General features: G+C 36.1%; 1 protein-coding gene across 3 annotated transcripts in view; it reads right to left on the reverse strand.

The window, feature by feature from the left end:
- LOC149801568 (poly(A) RNA polymerase GLD2-like) overlaps positions 1-19,046 on the reverse strand; it is a 41,757-nt gene extending 22,711 nt beyond the window's left edge. Inside the window, exons 1-7 of one of the 3 annotated variants that reach the window (XM_089955794.1) lie at positions 18,927-19,046; positions 14,724-14,965; positions 12,164-12,308; positions 10,740-10,917; positions 8,900-9,014; positions 3,378-3,469; positions 915-978 (exon numbers count right to left, since the gene is read on the reverse strand). In XM_089955794.1, coding sequence (XP_089811920.1) covers positions 915-978; positions 3,378-3,469; positions 8,900-9,014; positions 10,740-10,917; positions 12,164-12,308; positions 14,724-14,949 — 820 coding nt within the window. In that variant the 5' untranslated portion in view covers positions 14,950-14,965; positions 18,927-19,046. Of the gene's footprint in view, positions 1-914; positions 979-3,377; positions 3,470-8,899; positions 9,015-10,739; positions 10,918-12,163; positions 12,309-14,723; positions 14,966-18,198; positions 18,321-18,788 lie in introns of those variants that run through there. The other 2 variants (XM_089955792.1, XM_089955793.1) reach the window with 2 other exon arrangements.
- Positions 19,047-19,254: the final 208 nt, after the last annotated feature.

The raw sequence follows: 19,254 nt of genomic DNA on the forward strand, positions 1-19,254 counted from the left end.
TGTGATTTGGATTTTCAATGTAGCTTAAACACTTTTTCAGTCATATCACTACGATGTCTGCAATGTGTCAGTTTATGGTGATTCCTAGCACTGGGGCATAATGCCACAGACATGTAGCATGATGTCCCACCCAGTCACATTATCCTGACACCAGGCCAACCAGTCCTAACACTAACCTCTTAATACTGAGCACCACACGAGGCAGCTGTTAGTACCATTTTTATAAGTCTTTGGTATGACTCAGCTGGGGATCGAACCCACAACCTCCCACATCCAAGACAGTCATTCTAACCACTAAGCCACCGGAGCGGTCCCCAAATGGATGCAACCAGCATGTGTAAATAAATAAACACGAGCAGCAACTAAAGACCCATATAGCTAAAATCACAATGTTCTCAGATAAATTTTAGAAGCTTCACAGCTCTAAACTGTTGTGGTCAAGTCATCTGTTTATATAATTTTCCTACCAAAATAAACCTAGGTATTGAGTTGCAAAGGCCAAGTAGTACAACTATATGTGGGTCTGATACCAGTTAAAAACATGAAAGTCTAAGGCAGACACTTGCTTATTTGTTTTTTGTTTTGTTTTTAAGTTGGGTAGGGTTTATTTATTAGGGCAGACAGGACATTCCACAAAATTGTAAACAGCAGGTAAAGATTTTAAAGTACTGGATGAGGCTGAAAGTGCTACCCCACTGGAGGTACAGAGTGCAGCAAAAGGTAACCAGTTGTTCTGGCAGATTTAAGTGGGTAAATTACATGGCTACCATTGCCTAGGGAATGTTCTGGAAGATGTGTTTACCAGGCACAATACAGTATACAGAACAGACCATGTATCCAGAGGACACTCTGTTTATGGACAAGTCATATGAAATATAATGTACGTATAATCAATGTTCTTCTGTACAACTTACTGCATTTTCTCAAGGCTTGTTGTATGATATTCAGTATAACTGTAGCTTCTTTCTTCTGATCAATCTAAAATAAACACAATATTATATCATCAACATACCAGTTTCTATGACTCTGTACCCAGGAAAGTAAGCAAACTCAAAACTGATAAAAAGGCACTAAAGTGTGAAAATCTAGGTAAATTGGGCAATTTATTTTATCCAACAAAATGTATCCATGAACAAAGTTACATTACTCTCTAGCCAACAGTATGTAACCTCCTTTGGTAAATGAAAAGCTTAACCCAAATCAGGAAAGCATAAGATGTAGGTCACACTGACTTGCTTTGGTAAACTGTTTATCACATCAAGCTGTATCCAGATAACAAGCAATATGACTTTGTGGCTCAATGTAGTTTAAAAATTCTCCACATTACTGATGCATAAGCAAGGTTAATTTCTAATATAATGTGATGTCACTCAGAAAACACAAGTCCCTCAAATGATGCTCTATTGTTTCGAAAAGAATTCTCAGGAATAACATAAGACCATTTCTTATTTTTAAATGCAAAGTGTTGAATATCTCTCAGAGGTCTCGGAAACGCTTAATCATGCATATCTGGACTTTTTTATCTGGGATGCAGAAAATCATTTATGCAGGAGTCCTCCGTATGCAAGCAATTGCTGGACGGCAAATTCAAGGGCTTGCCAGTCCTGCTTCAACCTGCTGAGTGGGAAAATGTTGATTTGATCATTTTGGCTGTGCTGATATTTACAATGACAGAATTCAGTGGCTAAAAACACCCCCATATGTACATGTTGTCATTGTAAGAGTACATCAGAAGAACATGACACAATAGTTTGGCAAAGACTTGACTAGCGGCTGAGTGGTGGGAAAATGTACTGATACTGACAATGACTGAATTCAGAGGCAGAACGACCGAGTGTACAAGAGTACATCAAATGAACAACTTTAGCTTTCATTATTGTGTTTGTTTCCAAGTGTAGCCAAATAAGTAGTGCATGTGACCTTGAAATTGACATGTTGAGAGTTAGACAAAATGTTTGCAAATTTGGACAAGTATTTTGTTGTTAAAGGGCAAACTGACGAAGATTGTAATGAAATTCAGCAGAGTGCTAAAGTTGCTAGAACTTGTAGTTTGCATGGAACACTATGTGTGATACCTAGCTTAGTGCTTGGAATAAGACCTTTCCTTGGCCTGACATAATTCACTCTCACTCTAATGAACAAACAAGAGCTACATGTTAGTGGTGAAAAGAAGTTATAAAATTAAACTCAGCGGCAACCACTGGTTCTACTCATCTGGAAATTTAGCTACTTCAGGTATGCCCAATATGCTTCTGGTAGGGGACTGCAACTTTTGCTGGTGGGACTCCTGTTTTTCCCAAAATAGGAGTCCTGGACGTCAAGTTTTAAAATCCTAGCGAGATATGTCTCTAACATTCTTGAGCAAAAGATTATCAAATTAGCCATTGTGGCAGCCATACTGGATTGAAGATTGACACCATTTTCATTTGGAACATACTAGGCACCATGAAAAGACTTTCAATGAAAACTCATGTTGTATATGACCAACCATTCAGGAAAATTAGTGATAAGATTCCCAAGATGTTGTTCGTGGCAGCCAGGTTGGATTTTATATCGGCAACATTTTCTTTTGTCACGAACTAGATATCATAATTAGTCTTCTGATGAAAACCCATTTCGGTATGACTTTCAATTTAGAAAGATTATCAATAACAAGATTTTCAAGATGGCTGCCATGGTGGCCATACATGATGTCAGATCAGCACCATTTTATATTTAGTACAAACTGGACATCAAATGAGTTCTTCTCTGGTGAAAGCAAATCTTATTAGTAAATTCTGTTTCTCCAATTATATTTATTTGATAATATTACATAAGAATAACTCTCTCTGCTGCCTCAGAATCCCAGCCATCCTGGAAAGAGAAGCTTTCTGTCTATAAAGTGTATAAAGGGAAGCAACTCTTACATACTAACTCCCCTATCTATCTGCTGGGTGGCTGACATTTCCAGTTTTGACAATTAGTTTTACTGGAGCAAAACCTTAAAGACCGCTTGCTTTGTGATCAGGTAAGTAATATTGGAGACACAAAATTTAATTTAAAAAATTGCTTTTTTCATGTTATGTATATTTGATTTAATTTATATTTGATTTAATTTATTTTGAAGCAGGCTGCCCTGAATAAACTGACCAAAATAACGTATTGCCACTAGAAAATTTGGAGATTACCCAAAATGAGCATGCCAATGTTTTAGACTATCATACTTTTAGCATCAAATCAATGTCATGTTTTTCATACTGAGCAAAAAATCTCCATATAATCTACAGTGGTGTAATGACCTGATCAAAACCCCTTTTAAAAAACAATAACATTGTGCATATTTATGATATTTTACTAACATGAAATGAATGCAACAATGATATGAATTGCTTACTTACATCCTGTGGACTGACCATGAGACAGAGGTCCACATCACTTTTTATGGTGCTAAAGCCAGTCATTGAGGAACCAACGATGTACAGGCCACAGTCTGAAAATGAACAATATTTAATAGTTATTTTTCCTCTTCTATACAACACACTGCCTTATACATCACAGGTAAAATTATGAATCCTATTATTGGTCAAATTTAATTTTCTGTTGTTTGTTTGTTGTTGTTTTTTTGCCTCAATACCATTTTTCAGTACATGATAGGCTACATGTGAAAGCCAGTATAACTGGTTGAGGAAGATCACAGGAAAATCCCCTGAAAACCCCCTGACCCATGGGAAGCTAATGCATGCTCTCTCACATACCCACAATGGCAGAGCCCTGGACTCAAACCCACATGGACAGAGGTGAGATGGGAGTGAAAGGTAAAGGCAAGCATTTTAGACTATTCTGGGAATTTTCTGTAAAACAGGAGATAATCACACAATGGTATATTCATGTGAGCACTTCTTAACTGCCATGATGCACTGGAACAAAAGAAGAAAAAAAAACAGGTATGTGTGTTTCTGGTCAGCCAACCACCTGTTTCACACTGCTGACCTGAGCACTTTTTCCCCCCATGGTTAAAAAACAATCACAAAAAATCACATTAAACATTATTTTAAAACAACAAAACAAATGATCAGCCTACCCAAATTATAAAACCAGTGCAACAGAAAACATATTTTTGGACATAAATGGCACTGGTTTATTGACAAAAGTATGACTCTATTTTACTCTTATCTTTTTGTGCTTGCTAATTAAACCAAGGCATATCACTTGTGCTAACACTTTGATGTTTGGGAAGGCAAAAGTTATTTTATAATTTTCAATGAAAGTTCTCATACAAAATATACCAAAAGCTCGTATTAACAGCATTAATAACATATACAGACTAGTATATACTAACAGTTTGTTTGGCAGTTTATTGAGGCTACTGTAGTCTTTAACCCTAATTAATGCAATGAAAATGATTGTAAAACATCTTACTGGACAGTCATTTTTGTAGGCAACCTGAGTAAAATCAATATCTGTGTAAAAGACACATATTTTTGACAATATTCTCATGGATTCCTCACATTCTCAAAATATTTACATTTAAATACCTTTTGATAGTTTGTAGATTTTTGTTAATTTATCTTCTATTCTGGGCTACAAAAACAAATTTACCTTGCAAATATCATGAATTTGCGTTTCCATTAAGCTCAATTAAATGACCATCAAAATAAAAGAGGTTCAAAAATACTGTATTCCTCTTTTTGTGCTTCAGCGTGTTTGTGCACGTTTTAACTGGCTTTGAATACCATCTAATGCAGCCTTAGATCAGTCACAATGTACAATGGCATTAAATTAGGAAAACTCAGTACAGGTATTTACACTACAAACAGGTGGCACCTTTTAAGTAAGATGGCCTAATTATTCCAACCTGCTTTTGCTAAAATAGATTATAAGAATCATAAATTTGATTTTTTATATAAAATTTAGAAATCTCATGTGTCCTTTCTTGTTAACATGAATGACATATACAATACACTTTTCTAAAACTGGTTTGTAGTATGCCACTTTTTACAGCTTGATAGGAAAAATCAAATTTTATTTGGTAAATTATGCTTTTCTGAGAATAATTATGTGATTACATGCACATTCAGAAAAAAGATCCCACTTGAATCCAGCAGATGCAGAAAGATGATTTTTTTATAGCAACTTCAGCGTGATATTGGATAAAAGTTTATAAAAAAAGACTCAATTTGAACCACACCAAAACCCATGAAAGATTCTACTTAGGAAACTGGGATTTTGGCCTTTGCAAGTCAAAACTGACTAGCCAGTCTGAGAGCTCTTTATCATGGCAAAAATCTCCTCTGCCACGATGCCTGAGTGTCACACATACCAAAGAGTGGTAACCTTTGATACAAAAGAGTGGTAACCTGCGATAGTAATCAGACCCAACTCTTCAAACAGCAGGATTCAGTTCCTGAAAAGGAATGCTGTTAACCTTGCAACAGCACTGAAAAATGTGCCCACTTTCCTTCATAACCCATCAAAGTGAAGGGCCTTCTTAGCTTCGAGATTTTCCCCACAACTGAAGGTTAAAATTCCTTTCCTTGCCAGCTTCTCCTAGCAAACATGAAACAACTGTGACAGTGGTTGTTTCAGTCAGTTCACCAGGATTTTATTGGGTATATCCATCACTAAATCGAGCAAATTATTCAGCCAGGACTTGTTCCTCCAGATAGGGACTTTCAGATTCACTCTGCAGTTCTTACCCTTCAATTTCTGTACTATTCTGGTACCAAAAGCATTGGGCATGCGGGCATGGCATATGCCTAAAACCTAGCTTCAGTCTTGAAAATACCAGTTGCCTAAAGCAAACGTAACATTGCCTTAGCAGATGAAAAATCTCAAAAATTGTGACATTCTGTTTCTCTGAACTTCTCCAAGATCTGGCCTTTATGGATGTGCAATAGCTCATTAAAAGGGAAAATTTCTAAACATCAAAATATAGCATATATTACTGAAAAGTGTTACTGTAAAATGTAAACCATTAAAAAATTGAGGACTAGGTGGGAAACTGCAATGTTCATAATATTTATCCATTTTAGTATAAACCTTACATCAGGTAACTGTGTACAAGAAAACTATTAAGTTAGTTATAACTAATACATGCTAAATTTTAAGCAATGCTAAATTTCCACACTTGTTAAGAGTAGAAAATGCATTAAGATTCATTCTCAAGGTGTGGATATGTGTCTACTCGACCCAGAGATGGGTATATAGTAAAGCTTTACTCATCCCAGCCAATTTTCACCTTGTAAGGATGAGAGCACAAGTGGTTTTTCCTGAGTACTGATGTTGATTTCCACTTGGGGCAGTGTGTTAATTGCCTTCTCACTGATAGGTAACTGTTGACTGAGGATGTTGTTGAAGTGTTCGACCAATTTCTGCAGTACATTTTCTTGCTTATCAGTCAGTGGGGTAACATCCCACTCAGTAGTGGAGATACTGAGATGACTTTAGCCTGAAGACTGTTTTAAAAAGCATCGCTAAAGTTCTTCAAGTGATTCCACTCTGTGTAGGACTGAATCTCATCTTGCCGTGTTCTTCAGCCACTTCGAGTCTGTATTTGATGGGATGATTCTCCTGAAGCTGTTGATGGCTGCCTTCTTAGATGAATGAAGTGCTGTCTCGTAAGTGGCCATTTCGAGCCAATGTTTCTCATTTAGTAGTCTCCATATGGCAACAGCGTTCCCACTTTTTTGAAGTAAAAACTCTGTTTCAAAATGGATGAAATGCAGAGAGGGAGAGATTTGACTTCTCTCTGTTTATAAGAAAACTAGCTGAGAGAGAAGTGAGAAGAGGTCATTCATATTATGAACTAGAGCTGAACAACCCATATGTTCTGCAGGATGTTGTCCAGGTATCTTATCCATACTCGGGACCTCTGCAAAAGAGTTGTCCAATTTGGTAGAATACCAGTAGAAGAACGATATTGAAATGACCCTCCAAACAGGCCATGTTGTTCCTACGGAATGTTTTATCAGACACACAATTGATGTGTCAGCAGATGGATGGAAGGGTGCTCATCCTCAACATAAGCATCTACAAAGGTAATGACCATGCAGGCTTGGTACACACAGTAGCAGCTGGCAAATCGCTGGTGACAAAATGCAATAAATGTACTCGATCAATGCCTTAAAAATGAAGTCTGTCCCTTCTATCATGAGATCAGAGTGAACCACTTGATTAAGGTTTATCCCCAACCCTTACTGAGGGCATTGGCATAGCTTCCAAGTTCTTACTGATCATATGCAGCAGAATGGAAGAAGTAGCATCAGCTCTGAGCATAGAGTATATATCCACATGCAGGACACAACCATGCACAGTTAGCCATGTGAATACAGCCTCCTTTAATATGAATTATAAGATGAGCTGGTTGGCCAACTTGAAATGCCCAAACTATTGTCATTAGTAGCAATGGACAGCCACCTTACCAGATGGACAGGTTGGTCAGAAGCTGGGATGGTAGTACATTACATTTGGAACCAATCTCCAAGCATTAGGACTTAAGGGCATTCTGACCTTCTCTGGCATGCTGTATGACCTATGCCCACTAGGCTGACAAAAAGAGGAATAAGATATCTCTGATCAAAAGTATCAAGCTGTGTTGTAGGAGAAGTTAGGAACCAGGACAGCAAAAGGCCACATATGACACTGGCAGAAAACTCTGCCAAAGTAAACCAAAAACATATTCACATCAATACATTATATCCAATATGTAAACGGTTGCCTTTCCAGCATTTTCCCAAAGAATTCTGAATACTCATTTATATTCGTCTGTGCCATTTAAACTTGTTATAAGGCTTGTTTTGAATATGTATTGTTTCTTGGATGCCATTTTTTAAAGTAAATACTATAAATAACAGCAAGAAAAAATGTGTATTTGAAAGTATCTAAGGTAACCCATATATGAATCAAAACACAGACAAGCAAGTATGCTATTATTCCATATGTCCATATTTTAAGGGCTATTTCTGCAAGATGGTAAAATTGTAATGGTTGACAGGTTTATTTACAAAAAAGGAATAAGGTCCTGCAATAGGTGCTAAACATCATCAGAAACTTTCAGTTTAGAAGAAAAGTAAAAGCAATATCACTAAATGAAAAGCAGGAAAGTCCTCTGATCATTAAATAGAAATTTTTTGTCAGATAGAATCAAATAGACATCGTCCATTTTACTTTCTGCAACAGTGGGAAATTAAATGCATGGAGAATGGTAGTTACAGCCAGATGTTTGTCCACTGATTTTATTGAAAAGGTTTTAGAATGGTTTTGTACCACTGCTGATGATTATTTGTAATTATTTTTAAAATTATTAATTTTTATTTAAATGAAATAATTAAATATTTAAAAATATGTTATGCCTTTCTTACTTTATATGTAATAATTACTTACATCTGTTAGATCTCCATCTAGAAAGGCCACCCCTCTTATAAGACCACTTTCATGCTGTAGACAGTGGGTCCTTTAAAGAGGTGGATTACTGTACTATTATTTTTCCATAGATAAATAAGGAACATCACACTTGCTCTGTGGAAATCAGTTTCCTTTTTTCCAAAAGAGTTCTGAATTAACATATCAACAACTTGTCAATCAACTACTTATTTCTGGCCACCAATCACCATATCAGTCATACCTGAAACAATCTGTGATCATGTCTGTATCAGATACTTAAAAAACTGGAAAAGGTGACTGGGAATTACAGGTAGTATTTAATTTCTTACAAATACAAATTTATGCTGAAAAGACTTGGTCCATTTCTGATCATTTGGGTCCAGATTTGTAATTTACAAACTCAACAATATTGAAACATGTCAACAAATTTTTATAATGGATCAGCTAGTAATTAGAAGCATACTGGACATGTCGACTGAAACAAATGAAACAGTTATCATTATGATCATAACGATCTTTGCTCAAACCAGAAACTTACATGGAAAAACTCCTTTGAAAACAGAAAACAACGCATCTCTGAGCCGAACCTTTGCTTCATAATTCTTCAACGTCTGTTTGTGTGCGAGGTAATAGGTCCATATGGCTCCAGATATCTAGAAGGAAACCACAGAAAGTAAGCATAACACTCACATAGATCTGATTAAACTGTAGTGAAAACCAAACAATTTTCAAACAAACAAGGCAAAATAAATGCAAATTAAAGAAATGTCATGGTCTTGATCTTCTTCATTAAAAGCAGAAAAAAATATCTTAAATGTGGCTATTTCTAGTGGTCGTTTGGGTTCAAAAGAAATGGATTCCTATCCCAATATGACATATGTCGAAATAATGCAGAATTCCATATCTTTTCTACTTAATTCCTAAAAGGTTAAGCAGAGCTGACTAAGTTTTTCAAATAAAATGAAGAGTCTATAATCACTTACACAATTCTATCCAGAAGTAGTAATAACAAAATTTTCAAGTTGGTCACTATGGTGGCCATACTGGACATAAGATAGCAACATTTTCATTCCAAACAAACTAGACATCATAAGAAATCTTTAGGTCAAAGCCCCAAGATGATATGACCATCCATTCGGGAGCACTAGCTAGATTTTTATGAAGGCCAATGTTGCTACCATATTGGATGTCAGATCAGCAAACATTTCATTACTTGCCAACTAGACATCATAAGAAGTCTTTCAGTGAAAAATCCATGTTGATATGACCATCTTTTAATGAGAACTGAAAACTAGATCTACAAGAAGGCTATCGTGACAGCTATATCAGAAGTTTGAGCAGCCCTATTTAGGACTAACTTGACCTTGGAATGAAGGTATATGTAAAATTTCACTGCAATCATCCAAGTAGTTCAGGAGAAATCGTGATAACAAACTTGTGCTAACAAATGGGACAGACATAAGATGACAGAAAACGAATAACAGACCATCTCTACAACTATAAGAGATAAAAATCAACCAAAAGAGATTAGAATCAATGGACTTAATTTAAATGCAGACCTGCCAACCCTAACAAGACCTTCTCAGTAAGGCTGTTGATTTTCACCCTAAGTTTGACCAGTTTCAGTAAGGTATAACAAAATATCATGCACTGCTATTGTTAAGTTGGAAAACAAATTTAAAAAGTTCAAAAGTTATACCCAAAACTGATGCAGTGATGGTAAACATCATGTTCTACTACAAAGTTGATAAAGTACACTTTGACCTTAATTACATCCAGTACAGTTGCACAAACTTCAGTTACAAACCCTATGGTGTTCAATGGCTTGCTGCTATCTCAAAACTTGACATAATTCTTGGATTTTTTTCTCAATTTCACATGACAGTGGCAATCATATCTCCCGCCACATGACATATTCACATCGACATATGATATCCAATAAATGTAATCACCGCTCTTCTTGCTTTTTCTCCGAAGAATAAAAATATTCCTTTATATTGTTCATACTATTAAACATTTTATGAGTCTTATTTTCCCTTTCTTCTCAAACATGTAATGCCTGTTGAACGCCATTTTCTAAAATTTTAATAAGCAACAGATTGATCATACAGATATTTTGCATGAAAAATATGTGCCTTTTAAAGCATCTGAGGTACTCTTGTAAAGTTAGTCTCATTCCCTGACCAACTCCACTAAATCTGTTATAAAACCCATATCCAAATTAAACACAGACAAGAAAATTATCTGGATTTACTGTAACAATCATATTTTGATACTGTTAGCTTTGTTTGGTCTGTATTTTAAGGGTCATTTTCGTAAGACCTTTTGCAAAATTGTAAGGATTGGCAGTTTATTTGTAAATGTTCACAAGCACATACCTGCTCATTACGTGGGTCTCTCTCCTTTGATAAATTCTCAGGTAAATATGTACTGGTTCCTGGCCCAAGCAACCTAGGTTCTGTCTGGTTTTCATGATTGGTTTCAGTCTGATCTGGTGTTGTGACAGTATGGTTTGGTCTGGATCTCTTGGCTGGAGAAGGACTTTTCCCACCTCTTCTGCATTGCATGCAACACAGCATATTATATCAAATGTTTGCAACTCCTAACCATGTTTAATCAAAAGCTTTAGGCATCTAAATCATATTTTTAATTTGTGCAACTTACACCATAAATATTTCACCAATCAACCAATGCGGTTATTACAAATTTACACTGCTATTTCAAATATGCAAGACAACCACCTTTTTAATTTTTTTCCAAGGATTTATAAATTAATTCTCATGAGTGTACAATTTACACGTTACACTGGTGAATGATCATATTTACAAGGAAATAAGTGTTGTTTTTGTAGGTTTTGACACCATTTTTTCAGCACAAGATAGGCTATACATGGTGGCCAGTATTACAGTATTACTGGTGGAGGAAGAACCCAGGAAAACCCCTGAAAGAACCACCAACCCATGAGAAGCTACCAGCAAGCTTTCTCACATACCCACATTTGGCTGAACCTGAAACTCGAACCCACACAGACAGGTGAGATGGCAATGATCCATAATGGTAAGTGCTTTAGACCACTCAGCCACTCAGACCCGGAACTGAATGTACAAACTACATGTTACACTGGTGAATGACCATATTTACAAGGAATTGAGTATGCAAGTCACACAGTACACCAGTGAATTATCATATTTGCAAAGAATTGAGTGTACAAATGACACATGTTATACTGGTGAATGATCATATTTTCAAGAACTGAGTATGAAAATTACACGTTACACTGGTGAATGATCATAGGAATTGTTAATCTCTGGCTAAGTGACTAAATTGATAGAAAACTAAAAAAATGACATTCCTTTTTTTGTCAACACAAATTAAACAATACTTAGAGTAAGTGACAAAAGGTGACAAATCTCCTTATGTTTAGGATCCATCACATTTGCAAACTGCTTTCAATATTTTTTCTGAAGACAGGCATTTTCTCAATATATATATATATATATATATATATATACATATATATAAAGAAAAGCAAAGAGTGTGACAAACTGAGAAAGCTGAATTTACTTAAATGGAGTTACATTTACAAATTTCTTCTGTATGTAGGAATAGACTTGGAATTTTCATATTTCCACAACTGCACAACTTCTGAACATGCATTAAAATAAACACTTTACAACTTCTAACAAAAGATCATACACCATAAAACCCTTTCTTAAGATAAATTGCTACAATGTTTGTGCAGGCTGCAAACATATAATTCTTCAAATACATATATTTCTCAGTTCTTTTCAGAAAGTCTTACTTTTTCCTTTTGGCATTCAACACTGAACTGCTAGACTGCTCAAAGCCATTGACTGGGGTTATGGTATCTGCCTGGGGGTGATGAAGTGTCCGTAGAATATCCTGCCGAATCGCTTCTCTGGGGTCATACATCCACGCTGGAGTTCCTGATGAAATGATAGGATAACTCTCTGAAGAAAGGACTCATAAACCCAAATTCTCATTCAAACTCTGATTCACTTAGACCAATGTCCCCAACATGTTTGAAAGAAATCGAAGGATAATAAAGTTTTACTGCTCTCACATATGTTTACACTTTACAATTTTGATTGAGCCCCTGCCCAATACCTAATTCCCACCCCCTTGAGGTAGGATCATGTAAAAATGGTGGGGTCACAGAAACTTCTGGAGTGATTATTTCTTGCAAGTCTATATAAGCCATACAACCAACAGGTATATTCTGAATTGCTTCCCTTAAGAAATAATTCAATGATGTACCTCTACCCCTAAAGCCATGACAACACATGCTGCTTTCATGTCAGTTCTGTTAAATCTAAATTCAGATTATAGAGGTTATTATCATTGAAAGGTCATCATACAAGTCTAAATTTTAACTGCAATTAAACTGCAGAGAATTTTGTTATGTGGCAGTCACCCTTGGACAGTTTAAGTTAAACCTTAAAAGATGAGAAAGCAGTTGGGGCTGGAGGAGCATTGTGTATGACAGCAGTAAAAACATAAAAAAACTGTTGACAAAATGATTTCCCAAAGTATACTAAGTAAACAAAATTCTGATTTAGAAAATTACAGCATAAACCAAATTGGGAAAAAAAAATATAATACTATATTAATCAGGATTAAACGTGCCATTCACTAGCACTGAAAATAAACAAAAGTTCCTCAAAGAAGCAGATGGTCTAATAACCAAAAAGAACTTCCAGAAATCCAAGGTAAGCCCATTTCTTCCTTTTAACTAATGAGTATTGCAACCATCTTTGATATTCTTGATAAACTCCAACATACAAAATTTGGTATTTACAAAATTCTTATGTTTGAGGTAACATGTTTACAGGATACTTTACTTACTTGCACTAGATACAGTTCTTCATCTTTACTATCCCAAGGTAATCAAATCTATTTTTTACTTTGAGTTTAAGTGCTGGACAATATTCTATCTTTTTTTTCACCCCCAAGGTAACCAAATATTTAAAAACAATGTGGAGTTGAGGTTTTTATTCAGGACTCTGTTCCACAATAGTTTTGATTTTCTAGTTCTCAGTGACTGCATTCAGTAACAAGAGTCTCTCAATGGTACTGGTTCTCTACTGGGTGAAAACAATTTCCTATAACACAAGGTAAGAACACTTCTTCCTTTTAACTACTAAGTGCTGTAACCATCTTGAATATTTTTCAGTGAAAACAAGATTTTTAAATTAGCTGCTGTGATGGACTTACTCATTGTGAAATTGATACAATTTTCATATAGGAGAAACAAGCAATATCAAATGTCTTTCAGTGAAAAGCCCATGTCAATATGACCATTCATTCAGGGCAAGTAGCGAAAGCAAGATTTTCAAAACAGCCATTGTAGCAGCCATATTGGATGTCCTACTGTCACCATTTTTATTTAGGACAAACCAGGTACAGTGTACCATAAGGAATCTATAGGTGTAAACTCAATGGTTATATAACTATTCATTTCAAAGGAGTATAGGTAACAATATTTTCAAGATGGCCACCTTGGTAGTAATAATGTGGGTCTATTTGCATCATGTTCATTTAGGACAAAACAGACATCAAAAAAACTCTTCTGATGAAAAATCCCATATCAAAATGACTTTCCAAGCAAAAGATTAGGCATACAAAATTTGAAAATGGCCACCATGGTGACCATATTGGATGCTAGATCAGCACCATTTTAACTTTTGACCAACAAGACAGGTCCATATGACAAGCCATCTTTGAGAAGTAGTAATAATAAGATTTTCCAGATGGCCAATGTGGGAGCAATATTAGAGATAGGACTGGCATCATTTTCATTTACAACCAACTTGAGATCGTAAGAAGTTTCTCAATGAAAACATTATGCTGATAAAATGATCTATTCAATGGGAGTACTGGTAACAAAATTCTCAAGACTGAATGTGTGGCACCATTTTCATTATGACCAACTAAACATCATCTGCTGCAAACCCTATGACAATATGACATTCTATTCAGGAGTAATATTAACTAGATTTTCAAAATGGTTGCCGTGGTGACATTATTGGACATCAGATCAGCACCATTTTCATTTATGAACAACTACACCATCAGATCAATGTGTGTACAGTTTTATGGCAATCCTCCAAACAGCAATAACAGACACATGGACGACAGATGAAAAACCATACCCCAAGCTCTTCTGATGTATGACCAGTTGAATTAAAAATAAAAAGGGTAAAGTTAAAGCAAGTAAAGGTTAATTTTAAAAAACTTCTTTGCCCTATCAGAAAGTCTAAGTTCGTGATCAAGTGTCTGGTTTAAAATTATATCTTTCAGACTATAATGAACTGGGGTCAGAAATTATCTGGCTATCTTACTGGGATAATATGATCTTCGTTCTGGAAACTGGATCAATGAATATGTTGGATTCATCGCAGACTGGTATGGGTAGTGGTAGGGGTATCTGGGCCACATGACGAACAATGCTGAGATTAAAGCTGTAGCAGAGTTTAGTTTTTTAATAAGCAGATCATGCCTTAGGGCTGTCACAACCCACTGCAAAAGTCTTCTGCTATCAAGTAGGGCAGACAACACTGGAATCATGTGATTCTAGGCCAGCCTGCAAGAATAAAAAAAATTAATTCCAATTTTGAACTATAAGCTTCGCAATACTGTTGCTTCGACTCACAAGCTATCATGAAAATGGCAGATCTAGTAGCATTAGCAACATATTCACTGGAAAATATTCTCAACAATGTATCTCAAACTTTCCTCTCTTGCTACAAGATTCTATCAGATCGTGCATTAAAGAAAGGCTTTACAGACTACAAACATGGAAATATTCATGAAATTAGGATATTTTATGGCAAAAATCAGGTCAAAGCTGCCGCACTTTCATGTCTGTTTGAAGAGAATGTTTAATTTTCTTTACACTGTGTTAACATGTATCCTCAGTTGGACAGATAAAACATTTCATAAGGGTATCACTGATAAACCAGTAAATTTATATAATATCAGACCCAAGTAAAACTATCATTTATCATAATCTCTTAAAGAAAAGAAGGAAATAATAATGGCACATAAAAATAAGTCACCATATATTTCCATCCACTTTTACCTAAGTTTGCTAATTAGTGTTACTTATTTTACCTTAGTTCATTGATGTCATAACATTTTTCAGGTGTTATAAAATCAGTACAGTACTTTGTAATAGATTAAGTTTCATATTAAGTCAGGACAGGAGACCAATTCAGAGAGAAATTACTCTTACACTATATACAAATGATCTTATAAGATAGATCCATATAAGAGAGGATCAGAATTACAGTCTGGGTCCAATGTTCTTTCCAATTAATTGAATTTGTCAGCAGCAAGCCACCCAAGATCTAAACACTGTACTGAGAAGACAGTCCTCCATTTTGGTCTGCCATATGAATTTTGTCTGCCTAGATGAGGAAACAAATATGGTCTACAAAGTAAGTTTCAGTGCTCATTTAAGGCTGTGCCCTGGCATCAATGACTTTTATTTTTCACCCGTGGCACAAGAAAGTTCCCTCTATGACATTCAATGGGCATATGTTATTGTGGAAAACAGATTATTACTGATGATTTTATACCAAATAAACTGAATGCATCCCAAAGCTTAATGAACAGAATGTGCCCACTGCCAAGGAAGCACAAGGTGATCTATTTGATTGGCTGACAGAAATTTATGACTGATTCTGATTAGCTTGGCACTGAGAGCACACAATCAATGATCACTGGTAGAAAATGTAAAGATGAAATCTTCAGCAAAACAATGCTACACTTATTTCCAAAGTAGCATACTGGGAGGAAACAAAATGAAGACTCAAATGCAAAAGGAAAATTCCAGATGGGAATGATTACCCAAGTATGAGGAATTCAAATCCCAGTAAAGAAGGCTTGTGATCAGGGAGAATGGTAATTATCACGGGTGTTCAGGTTATTGATTTATTAACTGCTTCAATAAACATATATATATATAAATATTCATGGGGGCCCCAGAGTGGTCTAAAGTGCTCACATTTCGGATAACTGCCATCTCACCTCTGAGTCTAACTGGCTGTGTTGACTGATTTAGTTGGGTCTGGTGGCCATCTGTGCTGCTGCCACTGGCCCTACCAGATTAAAGGTTTGCCTCTGCAATGCTAAATCTCTGTGATAGAAACTCAAAAAGGCCAACAGCTTCTGTCTCAGACTGAAACATTACTTCCAAACATAAGGCTCCCAGAGATGGCTCTAATTTCATGAGGCTACTCTGATCTTGTGAGACCTCAGAGTACGCCAAGCATGCAGCCCACTTCAGCCATGATGCATTACTTTTGGGGTGATAATCTGTTTCACATCTTTCACCAGGAGGAAGGGGGCCCCGAGTGGCCGAGTGGTCTAAAGCGCTCTTCGTTACGGATCGCTGCCATCTCACCTCTGTCTGCAGCGGTTCGAGTCTAGGATTCAGCCAATGTTGGTATGTGAGAAAGCTTGCCAGTAGCTTCTCTTGGGTCAGTGGTTCTTTCCGGTGTTTTCCCGGGTTCTTCCTCCACCATTAATACTGGCCGCCATGTATAACCTATCACGTGCTGAAAAATGGCGTTAAACCCCACAACATACATACATACATATACCAGGTGGAAGAGGCGTCTGTGCATGCCACAACATGTCTCTATGCATTTCAAGTAGTGCTTGGGAGCGCAAAAAGAATATTGCATGGCACTTGTTCTCGAGCTGTCTATGGAAGAGAGGGAATGAATGACTCATCTTTGCTTACTGATGGACTTTAACCTGTTTTGGGCTACAAAGCCTGGTTATATCAAGAGGACCACATAGCCATTCAATCTGAAATGAAGAAAGTTCAGGTTGATGGAAAGGGCAAGTAGCTCGCTTATCTTGCATGTAGAAGCTAAAACACTCAGGGAACATGTCTTATATGATAGAAACTTTAATGAAGTGTGGGCCAGAAGGGAACATGTCTTGTATGATAGAAACTTTAATGAAGTGTGGGCCAGAAAGGAACAAGTCTTGTACGATACAAACTTTAATGAAGTGTGGGCCAGAAGCTTGAATGTACTCCAATTAACCCATGTTAAAACCCATTTGTCTTAAGTAAGTTATAGCCATAACATTCCGATAGGAGAGCAAGTAAAGTGTTTTCTTTACTGGATGTAATATTCAGGTCATGATCAGTTTAAAAGTACATTCTTTCACGATATCCACATTATGATTTATCTCTGTCACTTGTGATAGCACTACAAATTTCCCAGCTGGATGTCCCATGGATGAAATCTCCTCTCAACAGGATATTCATATTTTAAAACCTTGGGTTTAAGTATGTTTCTGAAAGTGATACTTACAACTGGTAAATGGAATCAATATCTGATTATATCATACTTTAATTTACTGTTATATGTGTAGTCATTTCATCTCAGTCAGAGTCAGGATCTAAGCCTTCATATTCATTACCTGGATTGACCAAGATGACAAGACCTCAATTCACCATCTCCTATCTCTGTTTCAAGAAAAACTTCATGTAATCACCAGTGATGTTACTAGGATTTCAGCACCAAGAAAGTTCTCATCATTTCAGTGATCACATGAGGTGTCATACTTCAGATTTTTTGACAATTATTATGGTACAACATGTTTAGTGAAACAAAGCACTACATCAATTTTTCCACCCATCAACCTTTCAGACCTGACAAATAATTATAGTCTAACCACATTCACACCACTCGGACTGAACAATTATAGCTCATACAGCTCAGCAACTCAAGTGATATACATGTATGTAGCTGAATTATGTTTTATATGAGTGCCTCAAAATGAAGTTTAAAATACCTAAATCGTTTCAGACACAAATGGTTTCATTACGATCATTATCAACAAAATGGCTACCACTGCACAGTCCTCTATGAACATTTGGATTCTTCTACAGCTCCAGGACCAACACAGTGGATTACATGCTCTTTTAGCGTGAAGAGACTAGGCTGTGTCGCTATGCATGTTGATACAAAAACAGTGCTGAAATTATGCACGAAGTGAATCGGGTTCTGGCAACATTTCATGCCAGTTTGAAACTTCACTGATTAACAGAGACATAATGCACAATTCTGAGCTGAACGAACATGAAATGCTTGTTCGATGGACATGTCAGTTTTACATTTTCTTAATTAAAAGTATTTTGCACGTGGCTTTCAACAGATCTGACAAACAGTGATACAAATATACACAGAAAACATTGGCTTTTATTTTACCGTCAAGTTTCTCTCAAACTGAATGCACTCGTAAATAATTTTAAAATATGTCTATCTCGAGAGCTGCAATATTAAAATCTCTCTCTCTCTCTCTCTCTCTCTCTCTCTCTCTCACACACACACACACACACAGACATAAACCATAATTGTTTTTCATGAGTAAAGAAAACTCACTCTGCGAGTCCTCCGCCTGCAGGATATATGTTGAAAAAAACCCACAAAAAAAACAGTGAACCGAAGGTGAAAGATACTCGAATTGTTCTCACGACTCTTAAGAATAATTAACAATACAAAGTTAATTTAAACTCCTACCCTACTGAGCATTCATTGAAGAAGATCCTAAAACCACCAAAAAAAGTCATAATGTAATTGGAAACTTTACAAATACACGTTTTGACAGTTTGAATAAAGATTACACGCGAGTGAAAACGGTGTTAAGGTAAATTCTCTACTGCGACAGTTTTACACACGAAGAAAGAACACGGGAAATGATTGCGTTGATAATAATAAATTGTATTCCATACTTTATTTTCATCCGCTCATTGTTTTAATATATTTTGAAACAGTAAAATATATCACAATACAACCTACTTCAATCGATTGATGTGTAAAATTTGCAAACTCAAACATGATAAATGCT

The sequence above is a fragment of the Sinohyriopsis cumingii genome, chromosome 4 (genome assembly GCF_028554795.1).
Source record: "Sinohyriopsis cumingii isolate HCF-2022 chromosome 4, ASM2855479v2, whole genome shotgun sequence".
Lineage (NCBI taxonomy): Eukaryota > Metazoa > Mollusca > Bivalvia > Unionida > Unionidae > Sinohyriopsis > Sinohyriopsis cumingii.